This window comes from Sorex fumeus, unplaced genomic scaffold (assembly GCF_029834395.1).
Source record: "Sorex fumeus unplaced genomic scaffold, SorFum_2.1 ptg000081l, whole genome shotgun sequence".
In the NCBI taxonomy this organism is placed as follows: Eukaryota; Metazoa; Chordata; class Mammalia; order Eulipotyphla; family Soricidae; genus Sorex; species Sorex fumeus.
In genome coordinates, this window is record NW_026606138.1 from 1,463,254 (window position 1) to 1,490,931 (window position 27,678).

The 27,678-nt window shown below is 33.6% G+C and overlaps 1 protein-coding gene across 2 annotated transcripts in view; it reads right to left on the reverse strand.

Moving 5' to 3' along the window:
• The window catches only part of TRHDE (thyrotropin releasing hormone degrading enzyme), a 448,119-nt gene that overhangs the window by 65,237 nt on the left and 355,204 nt on the right, over positions 1 to 27,678 (reverse strand). For both annotated transcript variants that reach the window (XM_056130789.1, XM_056130788.1), the window contains 3 exons: positions 24,712 to 24,800; positions 15,558 to 15,691; positions 15,370 to 15,425 (listed from right to left, as the gene is read on the reverse strand). In XM_056130789.1, the coding sequence (XP_055986764.1) occupies positions 15,370 to 15,425; positions 15,558 to 15,691; positions 24,712 to 24,800 (279 nt within the window). The remainder of the gene's footprint in view (positions 1 to 15,369; positions 15,426 to 15,557; positions 15,692 to 24,711; positions 24,801 to 27,678) is intronic.

A 27,678-nucleotide genomic window follows, 5' to 3' on the forward strand; every position in this document is an offset into this window, starting at 1 on the left:
TCCCTAACCCCACCATATTTTGTGAATAACAGCTACATCTAGGAGTATAGGGAGGGGGTACTCCCAGGCAATGAATTACTGGCTCTGGCAAAGAGAGTTTGATGGGTCAGTGATTAGTCAGTCAACACTTAGTGATGCTCGAGAAATTGATCTCAGGACCTTAAACTTATGCTTTACTACATGAGCTATCTCTGACTCTCAACTACCATGTTTAAACTAAACTCCACCTCTGTTACCTATTTCCAGCCCTGCCATTGCTTACTTTGTTACATATTTAATCTAAAAGCATTGCCATCCAGCATGTATTATTTTATTTGGTTGATAAAATGACTACAATCACACTACTGTCATATAAATTCTATGAAGTAGGAACTTTGGGTCCCCTGCTCATTGTCAGTTATTCTACTATTTCTATCAGTGCCTGCTACACTGTAATGTACTTGGTAGGTTATCATTAACCATCTTCTGCATAAGTGAATTGTCGCACTATAGATAGGCCATTTGTGATCTCCAAACCTATCTACAGTATTTTAACATCCATGTATTTTCAAGTGTACAGAAATGAGACTAAGTAATTTGATGTTGTTCTCAATAACTTTATATTATAGAATTTTTTACTCTTGAATTAGACTTATAAGAATAAAGATTAAACTAAAGAATAAAAATTAAACTAAAATAGGTTAAGATAAAAGTATTTGAAGTGTTTCTAATGCATTTTGTTAGCTTTTTGGAATTTTTATAACATGTTCTCATATCAATTATCTATAGAGAATAAAATGGTATAGTTCATTTTAATAATATGCATACATCAGAAGATAATTTATATATAATAAAATAATTATTATACAGTGATAATATTTACATAGTAATTAAATGATGAACTATTTTGATTTTTAACATATTTTATAATGAAAAATATTTATATTGACAAATAAAATTTTCTATATTAAGGTTAATCTGTCATATCTTTAAAGTGGAACATGCCTGAAACATTTTTATCATAAATTTATAATGCATTATTTCATATAGTACTTACTTGGTATTTAATTTATGAATATAAAATATCTGATTAATAATCTTTTACTTAAAATCAATTAAATTTATTTTTTAAAAATGTTAATTTGGTAGTTGAATTTTAAAATTTATACTACTCTTCTCATATAAAAATAAGCATAATAAAATAACATTTCGATCATGATGTAAAATAAGAGTCTTAGTTCTTTGTTCTCCAGATTTTTAACCCATGTAGCTATTTCTCTTGTGTACTTGTCAAGAAAACTTCTTAACATTCTCAGTTTGTATATAACTTGCAATACCCTCCATACTACTTTTGTATAAACTGAGACACAAAACTTTATATGGATTTCTCAATTCTTCTTACTCTAATAACTGATAGTCCATCGATGTCAAAATTCAACAGAAGGCAGTAACAAATTTAAATAGAAATAGGAAACCCCCAAAAAACTACAGAAGAAATTAAAGAATACAGTAAACCAGGGAAATGGAATTGCTCTTCACAGTAACTATATTTCTGTAATAATTTTAAGTTTCACCATGAGTTTAAAAAGGAGAAGTGACATTTCCTAGATTTGGTATGATCTGTCCTCAGCATATGCAATTAACTTTCAATACACTTGTACATTGGGGATGCAAAATCAACTCATTTTCATCTGCAGTTATTGCTATTTTGGCATTTCTGACAGCATTTTTAAGAACCTTCCACTAAATTAGAATGTGTTTAACTTAGCATCCACATAATACTCTCTGATATTCAACCATTATTCTCTTTACATCCTACTGCCCTTATTTGCATTTGTCAAATAAGGATAAAGTTTCTTTCTTATTAAAATCTCTTTCCCCAACTAACACTACCAACTGGTGACCCTGACTTTATAAATGAATTCTCACGTTAATTAGAAGCAGCTAAACACTGGAAAGTTTTTCCTACATTTTTATAGAGGTTAGGAAACCAGTCTGAGACTCAAAAGTATTCTGATTCTTCAGGTTCTAGCATTACTTCTTTACATCTCAGTTGGTCTCTACTCCTCTCATTACATAATGTTAATTAGGCTTTAGCACAATAATAAGATTCACGTTTTCAAGTTTTCCTTATCAGATATTTTCTTACATTGAAAATAGTGAAAATTCACTGATACCCTATTTCACGGATTAAAAAAAAAAAACCCACTGTCCTCCCATTGTTCATCAATTTGTTCGAGCTGGCCCAGTAATGTCTCCATTTTGAGACTTTTTGTTACTATGTTTGGCATATTGAATACATCACGGGTAGCTTGCCAGGCTTTGCCGTGCAGAAAGACAACTAAAGCATACCACACAGAACAGTTCAAATCGCATAAAATTAAGGAAGTATATCATGTATTCAAATCATTTTCTAAGGCTTTAATATTTGACATGCAAGCAAAAGTGTATCTTAATTTTTTTTTCTTTTTGGTTCACACCTGACAATGCACAAGGGTTACTCCTGGCTCTGCACTCAGGAATTATTCCTGGCAGTGCTAGGAGAACCATATGGGATGCTGGGGATCGAACCCAGTTTGGCTGCATGCAAGGCAAATGCCCTACCCTCTATGCTATTGCTCCAGCCTCCAAGTGTGTCTTAATTTATATTAATTACTTACCCTCACTGTAAAAAACTGTTATTTTTCTTTTTTTATCACTTCCCCAAATATTTGCTTTTTCAGATATAAAAATAGAATCTTCTATATTTTTGACAAGTAGTAACTAATGTAAGTTACTTATTTTCCATTATAATTTTTCCTTATCAAAATAACAGACTGAGTTTGGTAGCTAACTTTTAAAGCCAAAGATACAATTTATACTTCAGTGGAAAATTATAAATTGTTATTTTATTTATTGGATAATGATCATTATGATCATTAAGAAAGATAATTATCAGGGTTGGAGCAATAGCAAAACAGATAGGGCATTTGCCTTGCATGTGGCCGACCCGGGTTTGAATCCCAGCATCCCATATTATACACTGAGCACCGCCAGGGGTAATTCCTGAGTGCAGAGCCAGGAGTAACCCCTGTGCATTGGCAGGTGTGACCCAAAAAGTAAAAAAAAAAAAAAAAAGAAAGAAAGAAAGAAAGAAAGAAAGAAAGAAAGAAAGAAAATTATCAAAAAGGACCCTATGAGTCACTGTTCTAAGGTAGGAAAAATCATTACAGGTAAACTTAAATTTGTAGTGATTGCTAAAACATAAAAGTGAGATTAATACTTGTATTCAAATCTTTTCTTTTAAAAAACATTATAAAGTATTTTAAATTTGTTTTAACAATTAAAGGATTGTTTTAGTTATATATATTTTTGACATCCAGATAAAAAGTATATCTTAGTGAAAATCAAACTGCTAAATTAACAAACTAAATGCTAGAATTGGTTTATTTTTCTGCAGATAAAATCTATCTCAAAACTCTCATTTCCTTCTCTAGAAGACTATAGTGTTCCATTTTAATTGGATCCCTAGGATACTTTTCATATCAAAGTATGTAAGAGGAAAAAAAACTCTGTCTTATTTATAGTCCACTTGTTTGAGCTGGCATTGGTATACATAGTAACACATGCCAGCTCAGGAATCAGACAATGTAGAAGAATAATAAACATGGTCAATTGAATTTCATGTAGAAAAGAATTATATCTGATTTCTGGAGTGTCCATAAGTATGGGCTATTTACAAGGGGAAAAAAGGATAGAAATGATTTTTTTTTTTCATTTTGGGTCAGACCCGGCGATGCTCGGGGGTTACTCCTGGCTCTGCACTCAGGAATTACTCCTGGTGGTACTCAGGGGACATATGGGATGCTGGAAATTGAACCCAGGTCAGCAGTGTGCAAGGCAAACACCCGATCCACTGTGCTATTGCTCCAGCCCCAAGAAATGAATTTTTTACTGAAATCAACTAGGCAAATCTTGTTACATCAGCTTATATGTTATCTATTTTAATCCTCAATATAAACTACCAACTGTGAAGAACTTAAAGAGTAAAATTTCAATACTTCTTATATTATAGCCAAAGGTCTCAACAATTAGAATAAAATTAATTTAAACATATGAGGGGCAATACTCAAAGCATAAGACAAATGGGAATGGCACGACTTAATAACTTCTAAAAGGATTCAACATAAGACCTATGAATTTCTTAAAATAAAGAGACAAAATGAATTTAAGGGACTATAATCACAAACTTCTTGTACAGATAATAGGTACTGGTTAGTAATTGTTCTGTCTTACTCCTGGTAAAGATTAGTAGTTATGTCCATTTATGTGAAAATCATAGTTGACAAAAAATCAACAAAGATAGAGCTTCCCAGAAGAAATGGTGGCAATGTATTGTGGCAAAGGGAATAATTTTTCACTAATAAATTATTATAATTTGGCTAGATTCTTACTAGGTACTACATAGATAATGTAACATATATATATATATATATATATATATCATGTCTTAGGGTTACACCTAGGAATGCTGCACTCAGGAATTACTCCTGGCAATTCTGGGGAGACTATATGGGATGCTGAGGATAAAATCCATGTTGGTTGAATTCAAGGCAAATGTCCTATCTACTGTACTATCACTCCAGCCCCCAAATGTAGTATTATTTTAAAAGCAATGTTAGTAATATCTTGACTTGTTCTATATTTATCATTTTTCAGTTCTATTTACTATCTAAATCTACCATTTATTAATCATTAGGAAGGTCCAGTATATCTAAAGAATAATATCACAGCACCGCTTTTGAATGAACATGTAAGTAAAATCACACAGAGCAATGGAGCTTAAAGCATCCGCATGGTTGAATGTCACTGTTCCACAAAGGAGACTCAGATAGCTAAGCACAGATTATGTGGGAGGTTAATATCATCTCAGATCACCAAACAGTTATGATCTTCTAAGGGAATAATTAGATTAATTTCCAGGATGTTTTATAAAAAATGGTGTATGTAACTTGACGATATGATATAAATTAATGCTAAAGTATGGTTATGATGCTTTGTGACATTAGGCATCACAAAAGATTATATTTTAAATCTTAAGAAAATGCAAGGAAGATAACACAACTGAGTGGTTATGTCTCTGGTTGTATATCAAAAGGCATCAAGCTTTGCCATCAACATGCACTTATCAAAGATCCAAATATCTCAAGTGATTCTCATGCAGGTGGTTTTTCAAATCATGTTTAGAGGAACACTGCACCTGAATATAAAAGATATTTCTGCAAGCAACAGAAAAGATGATTCAAAAATCATGAAACAAGGGGTTAGGGCACTAGAACGTCAGGTAGGGCGTTTGCCTTGCATGTGGCCAACCCAGGTTCAATCCCCAGCATCCGATATGGTCCCCCAAGTACCACCAGGAGTAATTCCTGAGTGCAGACCCAGGAGTAACCCCTTAGCATCGCTGGGTGTGACCCAAAAAGAAAAAAAAAACAGCATGAAATGAGAAACGCTGAGATAAAATGATCTTAGTTCAGGAGTCTATGATCAGAGAAATATTTCTTTTTCTATAAGCTTCTAGTTCATATTGGCCTGGAGCAATAGCACAGCAGGTAGGGCATTTGCCTTGCATCTGGCCAACCTGGGCTGACCCCAGTTCGATTCTTCCACTTCTCTTGGAGAGCCTGGCAAGCTACCGAGAGTATCTCGACCGCATGGCAAAGCCTCGCAAGCTCCCCATGGCATATTCGATATGCCAAACACATGTCACACAATGGAGACATTACTGGTGCCCACTCGAGCAAATTGATGAACAATGGGAGGACAGTGACAGTGCTACAGTGCAGTTCATATTACAGATATTTATTCAAATAGTTGGTGATATAAATAACCTCTTATGGAAGAAGCTTTGCCTAAATTTTAATCGTTTTAAAATAAACAAGTTTCGGATGTTAAAAAGTAATAGAACAAACTCTTGATCTCTCAGGCTTAGATATCAAAAACATGTAGAGAATCAAAATAATCACAATTCTTCTCAAAAAGGATCAGAGACTAACTACAAGGTGAATTACAAAATTAGCTGAATGAAAGAAATTGTAAAGGTCATTTATGCATGCTTATTCAAATAATTTAGCGTCTGCTCAGAAAATTTGTACTATTTATTCTTTTTTTAAATTAAAAAAAAATTTTTTTTTGCATTTTGGGTCACACCCAGAAATGCTCAGGGGCTACTCCTGACTCTGCACTCAGGAATTACTCCTGGCAGTGCTTGGGGGACTATATGGGATGCCGGGGATCGAACCTGGGTCGGGTGTATGCAAGGAAAATGCCCTAGCCACCATACTATCACTCTAGCCCCTATACCATTTATTCTTAAATAAATGGCCCATTGAAATCCATATAACATTGGGTGATTCCTATCTCCCAAATATTTGTAACAAGTTGCACAAAAGCGCAAACTGTTTGTTACAATAATGCATCAAATATGACATCTAAATTTCTTTCTTCTACTCTCGAAGCAGCACTCTTAGGCTTTATAACTTTAGGGCGTTCGCCTTACACGCGGCCAACATGGCCGACCCGAGTTCGATTCCTCCGCCCCTCTCGGAGAGCCCGGCAAGCTACCGAGAGTATTCGATATGCCAGACACAGTAACAACAAAGTCTCCAATGGAGACGTTACTGGGCCCGCTCGAGCAAATCGACGATCAACGGGAGGGCCTTTACCTTTACCTTTATATAACTTTATATAAAATAATCACTTTATATAATATAATAAACATCAATATATATTATATAGGGCTGGAGTGATAGCACAGTGGGTAGGGCGCTTGCCTTGCATGGAGCCAATGTGGTCGACCTGAGTTCGATTCCTCTGCCTCTCTTAGAGAGCCTGGCAAGCTACCAAGAGTATCTCGCCAGCACGGCAAAGTCTGGCAAGCTACCCGTGACATATTCAATATGCCAAACACAGTAACAACAAAGTTTCACAATGGAGATGTTACTGGGCCCGCTCGAGCAAATCGATGAACAATGGGAGGAGAGTGCAGTGCTACAATGCCCAGGATGTAGATGTGGTTCAAAGTTAAATGGATATATATATATATATGGGTCCCGGGGCTGAGATCTCCAAGCCTGCTCAAATCGGGGTTGAGCATCCTCCACCCAGATCCTCCATCTTCCAGTAGGCAGGGGTCACACCCACCAACTGACCTCCAGCGCCGTGTAATCCCATCAATGGCCAAGACCCAGAGACTACAAAACCCAGCTTCTGGAAACTGAGACATCTTATTATCTCATTCTTACTTTTGGACAACCTGGCAGGCTACCAAAAGTACTCTGCCCACACATCAGAGTCTGGCAAACTCCCCGTGGCGTACCCAATATGCCAAATACCAGTAACAATGATGGGTTTCATTCTCCTAACCCTGAAAGAGCCTTGAATATGGCACTTTTTAAAATCTCAGGGCTAGGACAAAGGAGACGTTACTGGGGCCTGCTCGAGGCAATGAACAACAGGAAGGTTGTGATCGTGATATATAATTCTATATACAATAAACTTATTATTACTTTATAATATTTATAATATTTTTTGCCTATAGAAATCAAACACAAACTTGGCAACAGAAGGTTGCATATTGGCCAGTGATGATATAATGCAGCAAAATTAAAGTCTCCCTATAAATTAGCATCTTCAATATCCACAGGCCTGTGCTCAGAGCCCTTCAAAAGGTTTGTACTTCTCAGAAGTACCTTGTATGGAGTTCCTCAGAATTCCTTATCCTAAGGATAAAACCTGTGATTGTATCCTCAATGTATTTCTAAATATAGCTCAAAGGACTATGTTAGTTCATCCTGAGCAAACCAGAACATGCCCATAAGAACAGGATAGCTTAAAAATTCAGGAATATTCTCTATGCTTTCACTGAGTTATCACAAAAAGACAGCTGAAAAACCCCAGCTCATTAGAGCAAAATGTCTTGAAAATACTTTTAAATCACCTTTTAACATTTATCTGAGACAAAGTGCTGTATAAACTAAAGTTAATTTAGAGACCTTTGGACAGGAATTTTTAGGTAATTGCATGTAGGAAGGTATAAAATTAGAGGACTACAGGGTGACTTATTTGTTTATCTCAAGAGGAGCACTAGCTGACAATGACACAGTTCATTAAAAGGCCCCGGCTTCAGCGATACCAAAAATGCTATGATCTTTGAGGAACGGCTCCTGAATGAATTCACTCTGAGTCACAGCTCATGGCTTAGAAAGGTCTACTTTCTTAGAAAGGCTGATAGGGTAACAATGAACTAATTTTAATAGCTCCTTATCAATGGCAGATTAGAAGCATATACCCAACAATAAATCTTATTTTTCAATAAACAATTTTCTCCCTTTGGGGACTATATAAATATTTAATTACACACATTATGGTGGGTTAATCAAAAATACCTAAAAGCATAACCATATATGGATACTTCTTCTAAATGAGTATTAGGCAAATGGAAAAAGAATCTATCCTTTCTTCCCTGCACAGTGAGTGTCCTATTATTATTTATAACTCTCATAATTCCATTGAGAAATCAAAGAGGGAAAACATTTATGCTGGCATTATACATAATCTCAAAAAAGAAAAGATCAGATATTGAGAAAAGAATTCTGTAACTAAGCACTTTTATAAACAAAATTTATAATGCCATAGACAGTGTCAGAGGAATCCGGAACCCATACTCAAAATTTGCATAGTAATGCTCAATGAGAGTGAAAGAGTCCTGCTAGCTTTATACGAGAGTAAGGAAATCAGTACCAGAAAAGTCCAATCTGACAAGCCATTTCTTAGAAAACATTTTTAAGCCACTCCTTTTCAGTTTCATCTATGACAGGTCAGCATCCTGCACATTTCAACAATAGCTATTCAGGTAAAAAAGTATGCTTTTAACATCGCTGGATTGGGAAGTGGGTACTTCTCAGTCACATCATGCTATTTCCTTTGATAAAGAAATAAATTATTAATGCTTGTTTTGCAAGAGAAGCTTTAAACAAGCTAAAGAAGAGCCATCTAAAAGACACAAAAAGACTCCCACTAGAAACCACAATGGTAGATGTCCCCCTCATCCAAAGAGAAGATGACTATCTCACTGTCTGGAAAGACCAAAGAACTGATTTTTAATGTTGTTATCGGCATACATGAAACTAGGTCTCAGAAGCAAACAAGCAGAAAACAATGTGTAAGAGCAGATTCTGGGTAGTCTCATATTTTTTTCATGCCCCATTTTAATTTTTAGGAAAATTTTCAGTTTTCCTAATATTTTAGATTTATAAAAGTCCAAAATAAGCTGACAGAGAATTTTTAAGTTTTCTATCTATTTCAAATGTATTAGCATGACTGATGTGTGGTTCGCCAACCATATGGAAGACTTCAACTCTTATTTCTTAACAATATTTGCAAAATAAATTGCAGTTAACTGTCTTGTTAAAACTATATAGGTGATTAGATCTTTATAAAATAACTTCTAAGAGATTTTAAAATATGCTATGAGAATAATAGTGCAATAAATTGGCATACATACTGCATCACTGCATTTGCTATTTTTATGGGGTTTTTTGTAGGGGTTGGGCAGGAGACACACCCTTGCTTTGCACAAAAACTATCTCTGGCTCTGAGCTAAGAGATCACTCCTGGAAGGCTCAGGTGACCAAATGTGGTGCTGGGAATTGTACCCAGATCAGGAATGTGCAAGGCAAATGCCTACCAGCTATACTATCTTGCTGGCCCTGACATAACTACATTTTCTGAGGAACTGTTAACTGTATCACTCTCAATTTACTACAGCAGTTGCCAGTAATGTCTCTATTTGTCTCAGCCCTGAGATTTTAGCAGCTTTTCCTTACTCGTCTTTCCCAATGATTGGATGCTCTTTCAGGGTTAGGGGAATGAGACCTGTTATAGTTACTGGTTTTGGCATATCGAATATGCCACAGGGAGCTTGCCAGGCTCTGCACATGCGGGCGGGATACTCTTGGTAGCTTGCCAGGTTCTCTATTATTCGTTGCCTACTTTCTGCACTCCATCAAACATGGTGTGCTAATTATGGAAAATGGATAGGAAGTGTCTTATGACACAAAGTGACCTGACTCCGCACTGGGCTGTTTTCACTCGGGGCGCTCCAGAGGGGGAGGCCAAGAGCCCTCCCCATCCCAAGGGACCCACCATTTACTTGATTTATACAATAAACTAGAATTCACCAAAAGTTATTCACTATATTATATCCAGCATAATATCTCTAGGCCTCATTAATTTTTTCTTCCCAATACTCTCATTTTTATTCATAGCATTTATATACCAGATATAGTTAATTATCTACTGTGTGTTACTCTGCTAGATTATGAATTCATTGAAAACAAAGATTGAATCTTGTTCATTTTTATGTCTCCAATTCTAACAGTGCTTTATCAAAAAAGGAAAACAACCTAAACTGAACAACAAAAATATACATAAACATTTTAGTCACTAATTTTAGATGAAATCATAACACATTACATTTACAAAAAAATCAATGGACTGATTTTTTATATACAAACAATGAAAATTAGAATATTTAAAGTCAGAAAGTGCCATTTTCTTTGAAAACAGAGAAAGCAATATAACATTAACAGAATCCATGTACATAATATCATAAAGCTTGACTTAGGGACCTGAATAAATGGGGATAAATAATGTTTTGTATCAAAAGCTCATAGCTGAAAATACTAGTTCTTTAAAAATTGATTTATAAATTCAAGGACATCAATCATAATCTCAGCAGGATGTTAAAACAGGCCTTGTGAAATATATTTCAAAATTTGTATTAAAGAGAATATAGAGATATATATGTATATATTATTCCTTTAAATAAGAACAATGAAATTCTTTCAATCACAACAAATTATAAAAGTGAACTAATTACATCAATATAGTGCCATCATAAAAATAATTTGACCATTTCTATAAAACATGAGCATTTACATTAAAATGGAGATATCATTAGAAATCTATGAATATGTAAGAGGTTGTTTTTAAGTAAGTAGGATTGAAATTATAAGGTTATAAATGTATTAATGTTAAAGAAAATTATACCTTTAATACATTTAATACATGACAACCTCTCAGCCTCTCAGTACCTGTATTGCAAACCATCATGTCAATAAGGGGGGGTTGGAGAGAGAGAGAAGGAGAGAGAGGGAGAGAAGGAGATGGGGGGAGAGAGAGAGAGGAGAGTGGGAGAGAGAGGTGGAGAGAGGGAGAGAGGGGGAGAAACAGGGTCAGAGGGAAAGGAGAGAGAGGGGGAGAGACAGGAAGAGAGAGAAAGGGAGAGTGAATCATTAAAAAAGAAAAGAAAACCTTGTCCTCAAGATCTTCAAATATCAACAGGGCTATTGAAAAAGTAACTAGACAAGCATTAAGACAACAACGGCTCTGATTGGGGCCCACAGTAACTCCCTTTACTTTTATGAGGAGGACAGAAAAGACCAGGCAAGAAGGTAAGTAATAATAATAATCATTATTATTATTATTATTATTATTATTTTCTTTTTTGGGTCACACTTGGCAATGCACAGCAGTTACTCCTTGCTCTGAACTCAGAAATTACTCCTGGAGGTGCTCAGGGGACCATATAGATAATTATTTTTATGGTAATAATTATATTATCAACAAAAAGGGGTGGGCACGAGAAACAATTTTTTAATGGGTATTCATTCTGATTGGCAGACAAGTGATTTGTGTGTGTGTGTGTGTGTGTGTGTGTGTGTGAATCAAGAGAGTTTATTGAGCAAAATTTACTTAAGAGGAGATAAGGAGGAAATAAGTGTTCAAGAGAAAATGCAGGCTTCTCCAGAGTGGAAAAAAAAAACAAGCAAAGCTATGAATTCAAGGTAAAATATGCTACTTTGGGGTGTTAAATGCTACAAAAAGCAGTCATTTAAAAGCACTGCAACGTGAGCAAAGAGACTTAGCTGTTCTAAAACACCATTTCTTGACTATAAAATGGCTAAAATAACAAATTCCATTCCATTTGCTTACTAAGAATATTGGAATTCATTCTTAAAAGCCTCATTATAGTACCTAGAACATATATTTAAATAAATATTTACTATCATTTTATTTTCTACTTTAAAGAAGTCAAAGAGAGTATAATATATTCAGAAAATTCCAAGTACGTAGATACAATTGATAACAGAACTGAAAATTACTCACTAGAATACAATGGTATATCAAAAATAATTTCATGTAAATGTCTGAATTTGTATAAACTTTGATATAATTCATCTGCATAATAAGAAGAAAGTATTCCAATGATCACTAAATCAAATTTCAAAATCTATTTACTGACTTTCATATACTTTCCTATCTAAAGAAACTGAACATGCTTACTTCAAACTTTTAAGGCTGCCAAACTGAATTGAAAGCACTAATCCATCTGAAGGAAAAAAAATAATTTTGTGGGAGGCATAATCCACTAACACTAAACACACTAAACACAGTATTCCTATAAAAATTCCAAAATTCCTTTCATTTAATGCAAATGAGACAAAATAATCCTTCCTTTCAATCTCTGTTTATTTGCCTTTTGGTCATTTCAAGCCCAAAAAAATTGATATGAAATACTATAATACTTTCCCTTGACTTTTCTATATTGTATGTCACGATGTATAGCACTATAGCACTGTCCTGCCATTGTTCTTGGATTTGCTCCAGTGGGCACCAGTAACATCTCATAACAAATTGTGATACTTTGTGTTACTGTTTTTGACATATTGAATAAGTCACGGGTAGCTTGCCAGGCTTTGCCACGCGGGTGAGATACTTTCCGTATCTTGCCAGGCTCTCTGAGAGGGGCGGAGGAATCAAACCTGGGTTGGCCTCCTGCAAGGCAAATGCCCTACATGTTGTGCTATCGCTCCAGCCTGTCACTATCTATCTATCTATCTATCTATCTATCTATCTATCTATCTATCTATCTAGAGAGATGTGTATGTACATATATATGTATATATATATGTGTGTATATATATATATGTTTGTATTTCTTGCCAGGCTAACTAGGGAAGTGCTGATATTTTAATTTGCCCTGTCAAATACTAGCTATATAATGTTAAGTATGGCTTATCTAATTCACTATATCTTTAACTATAAAGTGAAAATAATAGTAACATATATGTACATATTTCATAAAGCTTCTATGAGAATCAAATTATTATGAGTAAAACATAACTGTGCCTTGAACCTTCTAAGTGTTTAACACTTGCTACATGAAGATACAAGTCAATTTTTTCCTTCCCAATTTCTCCTTATACTCTCACTTTGCATCTACTATTTTCTTTCTCCTGCTTATCTCTGTGCAATATCACATTAAGGTAACTCTTGCTAGATTTCTGTAGTCTAAATTTCTGTAAAAATAATTTTCACAGCATATCTAACACTTTCTTCAATATCTTCATGTCTCAGTGCAGAGCAAAAGCTAAAACGTAATCATTATCTCTACATATTACTATATCAGTAGACTGTGCTCTACCATTGTTATTTCTGAAGTTTTGCCCAAGAAGTCATCCAATAAAATAATACTATTTTATGGATGAGATCCCATTTATTTATCTTTGCTGGATGTAGATCTTGGTTCTCATTATAGAGGTCCATTCACCCGCAAAATTTTATTAGACATTTCCTTGCTGATAAATTGTCCTTAGATTTGCCATTAAGTTAATGGTCAACTTTATGCCAGGAACTCTACATGTCAGGTTAGAATGAAGTACTGATACAGAATCACTCATCAGTAAGAGAAAATATTAGTAAAGTTGCTGGCTCCTTTCAAGATGAGGAAAGCAATAAAAGTCAGATTTTGAGTCTGTGTTTTTCTTTTTTAATAGAATAGCACATAGAAAGAAAAAAAGCATCTAGGGATAAAGCAATAGTACAAATGGTAGGACATATGCTTGCAAATGGCTGACACAGGTTCTATTCCTGACACCACATATGGTCCCCGGAGCCCAACAGGATTGATCACTGAGCACATAGCCAGGAGTAAGCTCTGAGCACTAACAGTTGTAGCCCCCAAACCAGAAATCAAAACAACAAAAAGCATCTGCAAGTAGTATTTCACCCTTTATGTGTGGTCCCCTTGATATCAATTATCTCTACACAAAATAAACTCTGCTATGTGATCCCAAACTCTGTCCTTTTCTAATTATCAAGACATATATTTAAATTCAATAGTTTTGATGGTTAGAATGCTGCAGGGTGTAATATGATTTTTAACCTTGGAAGATAATTAAAATGTGATTAAATATTCAAGTTGTAAAAATATTAGGTCCTGTGTAAAAAAATACCACAAAGACCATTAACTCTTTGTGTTGACACTTACATGTATAACTAGTTTCATAAAATTATCATAGAGGAAATATGGTAAACTATACAAATAATCAGGTGAATAAAGAGAATTACCATATCTTAATTTCAGATATTTTATAATGATTAAAATATTAACCAGAGCTGAGATTAGTATTATTATATCTCAAAATTGAATATATATCTTGGTTTTGTGATTGTTAGTTCATCCAGTTACTATTAAAAGGACTAATATATTAACATTAAAGGACTACACATTTAACATTATAAATCTAATTATGTAAAAAACATAAATACTACTATAACTAGAACATCGAGGGCTAATGCTATATTATTGATTATAAGATTAACATATAGCTTGTCCAGAACAACTTTACCTTGAAATATTTAAGGTATATATGGAATATTTATTTCTGTTATATAGCACAAACTTTTCATAATGAATGACATTCAAAAGGAAATTTTAAAGATAGAGTAGGGTATGTGAGGAAGAAAACATTACTTAGGCTTGAAGGTATTTTCCATTAAACATTAACTATGGCACAGTAGTCATTTTGTAGAGTTAATTAATGAGATTGAGACAAGATTATTAATCTCCAGAGTGTTAAATTGTACTTGCAGTGAAAATTGATCATTATTATCTTGACTCAGAAATACCCTATGGCATCTGCTGCTCAAGAGTTTAGCACTTTGGGGCTGGAGTGATAGCACAGCGGGTAGGGTGTTTGCCTTGCACGTGGCTGACTTGGGTTTGATTCCCAGCATCCCATATGGTCCCCGAGCATGGCCAGGAGTAATTCCTGAGTGCATGAACCAAGAGTAACCCCTGTGCATCGCTGGGTGTGACTCAAAAAGCAAAAACAAATGAACAAGCAAAGAATTTAGCCCATTGATTGTAATTTGTAATTCAACATGATGAACTTGAGATAAAATTATTTTTTAAAGATTAAGCAAAACCTGTATATCATTTAGCTTCATGGAGGAAGTTTTATGAAAATAAGTTTTATTGTGGCGATCCAAAGGAGAACATACCTGGCTAGACTGAAGGCATCATCAATCAAACCTGCTCGATTACTGACAGAGAGAACCTATGAAGTCAGTTAAAGAGAGAGAGAGAGAGAGAGAGAGAGAGAGAGAGAGAGAGAGAGAGAAGATTTGTTAGAGTTCAAATGGCAGTAATTCACAAAAAAGCAGATCTTTGATGAATAAATTCACTTTACCTCATGATTCCTGATTAATTGCTCAATTAATAATCTCCAATTCCTTAAATCATAGTTGACTCTAAAGTAACCAGTTTGATTGATATTCCCCAGCAACCAGCTTCCTTTATTGAAAGAAGTTATCCTATGGTGCTCTGAAAATAGTATTTGGGGGACAAAATACATTTAAAATTTTATAGAGTTAAAATTGTACAAAATGTATTTAATATCAGTTATCACAGTACCAAAAATTAAAAGAGAATATTATCCTCAATACATAATTTAAATCTAATCTCAAATTTATCACTTTATCTAAAATAACAGTAGAGAATCTCTAGTGATTACTAATACCTCAATTAATTGTATCCCTTAGCTGACATTTTGTTCCTAATAAAACCATATTACCTATACAATTTTATTTTCCAACTTAATGATAATCAAGAAATTTACTATAGTATTCAGGTGGCTACAAATTAGATTGTTATTGTGAAGCTGGAACAAAAGGAGAGGCCTTAGTAGCATTTTCTTCATATTTTATTCAGCAGAAATGTGATTAAAACAATAGGTCTAATTTATTATAAAGTCACTGTTGTTTTTCAACTTCTTTCTTGGAAGTACTAATAAATAATAGACTTCCTAGCATCATCAATAATGGTGGGAAAATGAAGCCTCATTTGTTTAAAACTCTAGTATTTCTATATCCAGTTGGATAAAAGCCAATAAATTATGCTTATTGGAATCAGTTTGAAAATAGTAACTTTATTATGGTTACCAGCTAATTCGATTTAAAGAATTCAGTAAAAGCAATAGCATAACTTACATATTTTAAATTCTTCAAGAATGCTACAGAGAACCCTGTTCAATTTTCAATGTCAGTCTTTATTGATTTCACAGAACTATAACTCACAGATCTAATGATTTTGTTGTCAGTCTTTAGGACTCATGTTTCATAGAAGTTGTGTATAATATGTGAAATTTATTTGAAATGTATATTTTATATATACACATAAACACATGGAGATACATATGCCTCTAGAGGTAGGAAAAACCCATAGTGTTCCAATTCCCACAATTTTCAAAATTAGAAAGTGCACCACAGAAATTGTGCAGTACAGAGCAAGAGAAAAGTATCTCTGCATCTTATTCTATTTGAAGTTTTCACACATCAGACAACAAAACAGATTTTATTTTATTTTTTAATAAAATGAATTTACATACTTTACCCCTCTAGCAATAGGCAAACATGAAGAACCTATACCACGAAAACTACTAGGTGAAAATTAATGGCCATTTATTGCTAACATGTAGTATAGGGTGAGCTAATTAATTTTTGCATATCATGCATTACTGCTTTCAAAAATGTACAGTAAAAAACAAGCATGACATAACTGATACTGAATATAAAGATCTAATATTAATGTTTTAACTTCCACTTCAATTTCTTGCCACCTTAATAAATAGTATCTGTTGTCGTTGATAGTTTAATATTACAGAAAAAATTAACCAAAGTGCCCAAAGAAGCTATCAGGTTCACTTAAGTTTTCCTAAGTTTGGTGTCACATTGTTGTTATATTCTGTTACATTCTGTTATACCAGGTGATATAATTTTACTGAAATATGATTTGAATATCTTACATCCTTACGTTGATGCAAAGAAAATAATTAGGAGTACAAAGGCTGGCTTCTTGATCAATTTTTCCACTATGTATAAGTTCCAACTTAGACTATCATTGTCTTTGAATTTCAATTTCCTTAGTTACCTAAGGCCCAGTTATATATGGCATTTGAGGTACCTTCCCAATCTGTAAATTGGTGGGATAAGAGAGCATTAGTTTTAGTTCGGGGTTGTACCCAAATTAATCCACAGCACTTAAAAAATAATTTAGCCTATATTCTCTAAAATATTAGTATTTTCTGAAGTTCCTTAAATATTTAATATCTTAATGTTTAGATACATAGAGATCCTGTGAATTTCTGATCTCACTTTATTCGACAGATATAAAAATTTAAAGAGAAAATATACCATTAAAAAAACTTAATTTAGGGTTCTGTAGTGGATGAAGGTAGGGTTGCTTGCCTTGCATGCTGCTGAGCCAAGTCCAATCCCAGGTACCACATATGGCCCTCTGAGCTACACCAGGAATGATTTTTGAGCACAGAGCCAATAGGTAGCACTGAGCATGACCGGGTGTAGCCCAAGAACAAACTAAAGCAGGAACCCAATAAATTTCATATAATTTAGTTGATGATGCAGAAAGTCAGTGGAGAAAAATTAAGACTGAAGTATTGGAAAATATTGTTTATTTTTTTGACCCTAACTGCCTTTAAATATACTTTTTATAATAATATAGTTGTCACTGTCCTCCCGTTGTTCATCGATTTGCTCAAGCAGACCCAGTAACGTCTCCATTTTGAGACTTGTTGCTACTGTGTTTGGCATATTGAATACCTCACGGGTAGTTTGCCAGGCTTTGCTGTACAGGTGAGATATCTCAGTACCTTGTCGGGCTCTCCGAGAGGGGTGAAGAAATCGAATCCGGATCTGCTGGGCTGGCTGCGCGCAAGACAAATGCCCTACAGCTGTGCTATCTCTCCAACCGCTGTGCTATTGCTCCAATATAATTACTATGTTATTATTATTTTATTGAAGAGACATGTTTAACCTATTTCATATGTTTTGGGGATATATTTTCAGAACACTTCAAAGTGCAATTCACTAGGTTTCAGGCTTATCAGTGAAACTCTTACTGCTCCTCCACCATAATCACAGTCCATTGGACTACTTCTACTTTCTCCTTCTCTCCTCAGCAACAATGGCTCTCTGACTTCACCAGTTTTTTTCACTTGTCTGTATTCTTGATTTGTTCTCTATCACATATAAGTAAGACCATACATTTATCTTTCTCTCCCTTATTTATCCCACTTAGCATTTTAGCACTATTCACATTAGCCAAGATAGGTTCCCAACAATGGATGACTGGATAAAGAAAATGTTAGGATATTACAATAGAGTACTACTAAACCATAAGTGGAAAAAAAATCTTGATTTGTTCAATAATATGGATGGGACTGGAGTGAGTAATGATAAGTAAAATTAGACGCTATATCAACAATCAACATTGGTTAAAAACAAGCTTGATCACTTCCTCCATTTTGAAAAAATATGTACATTATATTAGAGTATCATGCTAATATTGAAATTAATATCCATAATCTACATTTTTACAGTTTTGAAATGACTGTAGGTTATTATGATATTTAATCTATTTTGTGTATGTGTGTGGTAATAATGGGGATCAAACCCAGGCCACTGATATGCAAGGCAAGTGCTCAACTACTGAACTGTATCTCTGCCCACATTTATTTTTAATTAAGTCTGTTTAAATTTTATTTAGGTGTTAACTTTAGGTTATGCACTCAACTCTAGCATTTTCAATTTTCTAGTTTTTTTTGACATCTTTAATTTGGGGGGAGGGGACAAGGATTAAGTCTCCCCAGCAGTGCCTAGAAGTCCAGGTCCTCTCCTAGTAATACTCACCCTGGCAAATGAGGTATGACAAGTTCATTTTCCACGCTGTGTTGTGGCATTTGCCAGAAATGTTTAGTCCTCAAAAGCTAAACCTGGTAGTCCTGGAGGTGTTGACATCACTGTCCCAAATCAGATTTGGGCCTCAAACTCCACCCCTTTGCCGACTCTAGTTTATGAACTCATTTCAGGTATGAAAGGTATGATAGAGACAAACTAAAATAGAAAAAAATCCCTATACCTTCCATGTCTGATAACAATAGGAAAGACAGACATCTTGTGCTTTCAAGAATGCAGTTATTAAGTTGATGACTAAAACCTGAAGGTTATTACTATCATGAAGATTTTTGGATCATGAGCTCTTTGGAGAAATGATTCCTAAAAGAGTTTGCAATCGATTTTTAAATATCTTTTTTATACTAGTTAATTATATATCAAAAATTAGTGCAGGGATTAATACAGGCAAGACATGAATTTTAAAGAGATCTTTTCCAATGTCCTAATGAGGTACCGTATCTGATGAGTACCATAATAAAAAGTATGGACATTATATTTAAAGCATTAGTATTGTAAATTAAAAATTATATTTGAATGTATTCAAAATGCCAGAAGCTTTAGACTGTATCAAGGCATGAAAAGTTGCAATTTTATAAGATTTTGTGTTTAAATGTCTATCCTTCTTTGGGAATAAAATATAATTAAAATTATGCCTTTTTTCAAATTTGTATAGTTATAGAACATTCAGATTTTGAAATAAAAATGATAACCAAGGGCCAGAGATATAGTACAGGGATTAAGGCACTTGGTTTACATGTGATCAACACTGTTTTGACCACTGGCACAGCATGCTTCTCTGAGCACAGAGCCAGGAGTAGGAGTAAATCCTGAGCGATATTGGATGTGGTTAAAAAACAAAATGAAACAAACCGAAAAATTGCCAGGGCTGGAGCGACAGTACAGTGGGTAGGGTGTTTGCCTTGCACGCAGCTGACCCGGGTTTGATTCCCAACATACCATATGGTCCCCTGAGCACCGCCAGGAGTAATTCCTGGATGCAAAGCCACGAGTAACCCGTGTGCATTGCTGGGTGTGACCCAAAAAGCCAAACAATACAAAACAAAACAAAGAAGACAAAACAAAATAAAAAATTGCCAACCAGCACAACAAGATAACAATCTGAAGAAACAAGTTATAAGGTGGCTTGATTTTCTCAGTTGACTTTAAGTTAGATTATGCTTTGTAGATGCTATAAAAAAAAAACATAACAAAACCAGTATGTGGACAATCCAATAGTTAGCTACCAATATGTGTGTCTAGTCATAAAACAAGTAGAGAAAATTAATTTGGAAAAGAAATCTAATGAGTAACGAAAGTCATTCAGTGGGATTGGAGTTATAAATTTTGCATATAGGGATCCCGATTTTCATCCCAGGCACTGTAAGGTCCCAGAGAAATATCTGGAACAACATCTAGGACTGAAATAGGCCATGGCCCCAGAACTTTAGGCTGTGAGTGAAAACAAAACAAAAACAAAAAAATCACCAAAAAGAAAAAGACTAAAACAAAACAAAACAAAACAAAAAACAAGCTTCAAAGATACTTTGGTCCCCTCCTTCACTGCTGGTGGGAATGCAGGCTGGTCCAACCCTTTTGGAAAACAGTATGGACGATTCTCAAAAAATTAGAATTTGATCTCCCATTTGACCCAGCTATAGCACTCCTGGGAATATATCCCAGAGAGGCAAAAAGGTATAGTCGAAGTGACATCTGCAATTGTTTGTTCATTGCAGCACTCTTTATAATAGCCAGAATCTGGAAAAAAACCTGAGTGCCCGAGAACAGATGACTGGTTAAAGAAACTTTGGTACATTTACACAATGGAGTACTGTGTAGCTGTTAGAAAAGATGAAGTTATGAAATTTACTTACAAGTGGTACTACATGGAAAGTATCATGTTAAGCGAAATGAGTCAGAAAGAGCGGGATAGACACAGAAAGATTGCATTCATCTGGGGAACATAAAGCAACAAAACGGGAGACTAACACCCAGGAATGGCTCAGATTAGTACCAGGAATTTTGCTCCATGACTTGAAGGCCAGCCACATGTGCTAGGTGAAAAGGAAGCTCAGATAGAGAAGAGAGCACCAAATAAAGGGTGTTGTGAAGACCCTCCCAGGGTGGGAGAGACATGCTAAAAGTAGTCTATAGACCAAACATGATTGCCACTCAATGCCTCTCTGGCAAAACACAGTACCCAAAAGAAGAGAGAGAGAACAATGGGGAATGCCCTGCCACAGCGGCAGGGTGGGACGGGGGGGGGGGGGGGGGAGGGGGGAGAGGGATGCTAGGACCCGTGGTGGGGGAGGATGGGCACTGATGGAGGGATGGGTACTTGATCATTGTATAACTGAAACCCAAGCACAAAAATTTCTAAGTCTATAAATGTACTTCATGGTGTTTCACTAATAAAAAAAATGATTAAACAAAACGAACAAAAAAAAAGTTTTCTAACCTCAAAAAAATTAAAAAAAAAAAAGATACTTTGGTCCAGCAAGCTAAATTTGTCAAACCTTAATGTCCTCATTTTCGCCATGGAGATTAATAATATTTTAAAGACTTTTGAGTTTCATATAAAGTGATGCTGGAGTAAAGAGCTACAATATTTTGTTGTTATTAATTTTAACTTAAAATTTTCACAATAAATTGCTCCTTTGTTTGCAGTGTTTTCTTAACACTAGAAATTAAATGTATTTCCTTAACTAAGTTGAAGTTTCAGCTAACATGTGAACTCCCATACTTTAAAGTTTCTGTTCATTAGTATCTTTAAGTAAAAACATAATATATAAATCACTTTGTTTACTTTCAATAACAAACTTTGGTTTCAAAAATTTTTATGTTAAAATGATTTATTCTTTATCTTGAAATTAATTAGGTATTTATTTAAATGTTTAATAAGTTAGGACGTTTAGAACATGTGACATTTGAAATCAAATGCATACATTGCATTTTTATCAATGTTTTTATAAAGTATCTTGTCAAATCAAATATATATTCTGATAGTGAAAAATTATTAAAAACATTGACCTCACCATTACAAATAAAAGGTGTATTTTTTTCATTTTCTAATAAGAATAGGATAAAACAGTTTTTTATGAAGAAAAAGTTTTTGTAAAATGTTTTCTTGATTATTATTTGAATATATTTATAAAAAAGAATTCAGAGGCTTGAGCGATAGCACAGTGAGTAGGGCATTTGCCTTACACACTGCTGACCTGGGTTCGATTCCCAGCATCCCATATGGTCCCCTGAGCACCACCAGGAGTAATTCCTGAGTGCAGAGCCAGGAGTAACCCCTGTGCATAGCCGGGTGTGACCCAAAAAGCAAAAAACAAACAAAACAAAGAAGTCAGCTTTCCCCCTAATATCTAAATTGTGCTTTTTCTCTTTTATAATCTTTATTTCCTTCCTGTGACAAGAAAGATGGGCCTCGAGACAAAATAATCCAGTAAGTGAGACTGAACAGGCAAAATAGAAAGGTTTTCTTTCTTTAAGATTCTTCTTAGAAGTTTTCCATGTTTGTGCATTTCACAAGTTTTTAGGAAACATTTACTTGAAATGGGAATTCTCAGAAATAGCTTTAAAATTCCAAATGGGACAACGGCATACTAATTAAAAATATATGGAATGATTTACAGGGAAATAACATTATACTCCATAGGTTGAACATTTTACAAATTTGAGGTAAGACTGGAATATGCTGTACTTAGAATTCATAATGATTAGATTATATAAATTAAGAATTTCTCAAATAAAACCTGTAGTTATTGGTCATGAAAAGTGGTGACACGATATTAATTCTTTAGTGTAAGGAGATATCTTCAATAATAACAAGGAAATAATGAGGGAAGTAGAGGAAATAAACCTGGGAAAGGAATTAGAATTTCCTTGAATCCCTGCACTGTCAAAAAAGAGAAGATTTGATCTATTCCTCATGTTTGGTCAGTTCCACTGTCCTTTTCTAATTCTCCCATTTCTCTTTACCTTTTCAAGAGAAAGGTTAGACTCCTTAAGACTGTTCAGTTTCATCATTCAAGCAGTTCAACATAGGACAGAACTCAGTCTACATGCTTGTTGACTCATTTGACTAACAATTCACAGATTTTACTCATCATTTAGCAAGAAATTATGTATATAAATAAATTAAAAACATGAAGTTGAAAGTATAGAGACAAAATTAAATAAAGTCAGAATAGGGTATCAATATTTAAATAATGAAAGAAATAGATTATAATAAGATTTTTAAAAATACCATAAATTTTTATTTATTTTAATATTTCTCTATATTATGTATGTTTTCTACACAATGAATGCAAAATTAAAAATATTTTTATAATATATAATTATGTGTTGGGCTGGAGCGATAGCACAGTAAGTAGGGTATTTGCCTTGCACGCAGCCATCATGGCTGACCCGAGTTCGATTCCTCCACCCCTCTCAGAGAGCCCGGCAAGCTACCGAGAGTATCTCGCCCGCAGGGAAAAGAGTGGCAAGCTCTCCGTGATTTATTCGATATGCCAAACACTGTAACAACAAGTCTCACAAGGGAGATGTTACTTAGACCCGCTCAAGTAAATCGGAGCAAATCAAACAATGGGAGGACAGTGACAGTGACAGTGATTATGTGTTTAAAATAAAAAGAAAATTTTAATACCTCAGTGCAAATAGATTTATATTTCTGCTAAAGCACATAATATTCTATTATAAAATCTTTGTCCTATATTTATTATGTACATATTTTAAATTGTTAAATATCCCTTATTTTAGCAGGACCAAGGTGAAAATACTGTATTTTTTTCTCTACTTAAAAAATAGATTTTGGAAATTTAAAGTACTTACAATATAGAAGGATATCAATTAGCAACACATAAAAAAAGTTAAGGAAAATATAGTTTGGAGACATTGACCATGTAAATGCAAACTTACAAAAATGATCATTTTTTTTTCAGTTCAATAGAAAACAGAAATAAAAGGAATATGTTTCACATTCTAGCATGAAAGATTATATTGGATTCAAGAAAGTTTTTCTGATAGTGAACTGAAATAAGTCACTTTCTTATGGTATTTAGAAATAAAATGCAATCTCATCTTTTCTTCTCTGTGAGGACTGACTCTACATAAGGGATAATTAAGAACACCTAAAAATCCTCCATTTGTCTCCCATAATTATCTAATTTTATAGAGAATATTGCCTCACTCATCAAGAGCTGGTAAGAAGAAGAGAGCAGGAAAATGAAATAAAAATGTGGTCTGCATTTCAATCTTTGGAATATTATTCTATTGGGAGCTATAATCATATCTTAATTACATTTGTAATTATAAAATGATGTTGTTTACAATAGCTAAAATTAGTACTACAAAAACTTATTTTAAATTTTCCCTTTATTATCAAACAAATCAATTAAATAATTATGTAGGCAGACTGAAATTAGGCTATCATACTCTATCAGACCTACTTTCATGATTATCATTCCTCTATATTTTCTTTCTAATTTTCCTTTATTCACATTTTTATACAACCAAACCTAAAAGTTTAGTAGCTAAACAATTACCTGAAATTAAATAGTTCCTCAGAGTGAATATATATTTTACCTGATTTGTTAGACACCCAAATAATAGCTTCTGAAGACACATGGCTTCTATTTCCTACCACAACAGTTAATGGAATCTGCCACAGGTAACTGAAAAATAAAAGAGCAGCGTTGAGAATAAAAGCAGTTATAATCAAACAAACAAATACTTCTTCCTATGCATTTTTATCATTTTTATAGCAGAACTGAAAAAAAAATTCTCAGTTGCAACATAAGAAATAAGTCAAGAAGAAATCGCTCTTTCAATGTCAGTACATTTGGCCTCTTAAGTGTTTTAGTTTCATAGAAATACTCCTACATAAAAAAAAAAAGAGTTTTAGTTTCAATCTTGCAAAAGAAACAAACATGCAACAAAAAGAGGAAAGCTAACTTGACACTTCTATTAGGAAAAATGAGTAGCTGAGATCTATAAATCTGAGCCAACTTTTTGTTTATTAAATCTCACAATTACTGTTTCTAAACCAGACTAATATACATTTCAATAGTTTCAAGCATTTCTGTCACATGATTCTTACTTGCCTACTCTTCTTTTAAAAACCATTATTACATTTTACAGAAAAGTTAATGCAGCATGCATAAAGTTATTCAGCAGAGCATAAACAAAGTTAATTCTAAGCAAATCCTCCTCATTCAGATTAATTCAATAACACTATGAAAAACATCCTTCTGTTTTCTGAAATGAAAATTCCAAATTAACATGTGAAATCTTTAACCAATATGCATGAATCAGTCATCAGCCTCAGATATTAAAGTATAAAACTTGAGACTTATATTTGCACATGAATTAATATTATTTTAGGGTTTTCCTTTGGGGGTGACGTCGGTCCATACTCAGCAGTGCTTAGAACTTATTTCTGACTGTGATCATTCATTCAGAGATCATTACTGGCCTTCAGAGAACCATATATGGTGTTAGAAACTAAACCGAAATCAGAAGCATCCATGGTAAGTATATTAATCCCTGTACGATCTCTGTGGCAATACCATTTTAATATCAAATGAATAGTCATAGAGAGAAACTGTATGGTCTTAATAATTTCAACAATTTTACTCTGTTTCTTTTTGTTTGTTTGTTTTAACCATATCTTACAGTTCTCAGACTGGCTCCTGGCTCTTTGTTCAGAAATCACTCCAGGAGGTGCTAAAGGAAAAGAATATGGTACTGGGGATTGAACTGGGATAGATCTTATGCAAGGCAAATGGCTGTAAATCTTCCCCCTAAAATAAAGTCTTATATTTTGGCCAAACATCACAATATTAAAAACAGGGTTATTGGGTTGTTGATATTTGGCACATGGAATGTTTTTTTAATCTTAAAAATATAAAGAAGAAATACTCTGTGAACTTAATGACAAATAACAACATTTTAAAAAATAATAATAAGGGCAATTTACCAGGCTATATGACTACCAATAAATCTGACTCTCAGAATTTGGGAAGTTAGGGATGGATATTTGATCATTGTATAACTGAAACCCAAGCACAAAAATTTGTACGTCTACAACTGTACCTCATGGTGTCTCACTAATAAAAATTTAAAAAAAGAGAATTTGGGAAGTTAGGAAATCTCTTAAATTTATAATGAGTTATTTTTTATTATTCTACCATCCTATATTTTGCCATTTCACATAACATACACAATGAATAGAATTCATTAATAATAAAATAAAGTCCAAATGGAAGAAATTCATATTTCATGTATACTTTTGATAGTACTGTAGCACTGTCCTCCAGTTATTCATCTATTTGCTCGAGCGGGCACCAGTAACATGTCTATTGTGAGACTTGTTGTTACTGGTTTTGGCATATTGAATATGGCTAGCTTGCCAAGCTTTGCTGTGAGGGCTCTATACTCTCGGTAGCTTATTTTCAATCTTAAAACAATGTCCTGTATTAATCATAAAAACATTTTTTAGTACCAATTATGTACAGACATTATACTATCTGGCAATGGGTTCTACACAGTTTATCAGGAAATAAAGTGTAGCAGTCAAATATCTACTATACTCAAAGTAGAAGTCAATGAAACTAACTTCTATAAGCTCTTTAACAAATACTTCCTGGTAGTTAACATAAAGTATGCCTTTGCCATAAATATTCAATAACAAATTTCTCTGAGGAAGGCACAAAGAACTGATTTATTTCTTTAATAGATGCTCTATAAAAAGACTGAGTTTTTTTATCAATTGAAAATATTAGTTGAGATAATACTGCCTGACACTTACATGATTTTCAAATGATGAGTCATTTTTTTGTATCTAAGGACTTTCAAAAGCCTGAAAAGGTAGGTACACTATAAGTTACAGTTGAATAAAACTGAACTGAATTAAAATAAGAGGAACCAAATAAATCTACAGGTGTAACAAAGATTATAAACTTGACTTTTATGGCAAATGTCTTTATGCTGTGTTGGGTCAATTCACAGTAATGTATCAATAAAATCATGTATTAATAAACAATAAAGTGAAGCATCAACTGGTTAAAGGCAAAAACTTAAAAAACATTGTTGATAATTAGAAATCTTCAAAAACAGGTAAATTTTTTCTAGCAGAAACATAAAACGTTTTTGAAATTTTATTTACTCTAATATTAGCAAAATAATTCTTTCAATAGAAACATAATTTATACTTATTAAATTCAAATTATGATTAAAATTTGAATTTTCAGAACTTTCTCAAAAGTCTGTTAGTATAGCAAGATTCATATAAACAACTCTATGTTGTTTATATAAGATATTTGGAAAGAAACACTGGAATATTTTATAAGATTTTAAAAATAAGACATTTTAATTTCTCCAAAGAAGATTTATACTCCATTTTATTGTTATATTTGTACATATGCATATTTATAAACATAATCAAAGTCTATATATTGTTACAAAAACAAAATATTGCAAATGACCAAGTATATTTGAGAGTTGTTTTCTTTTCTGAAATTTAATACTATGAATAATCATTTTCATAACTTT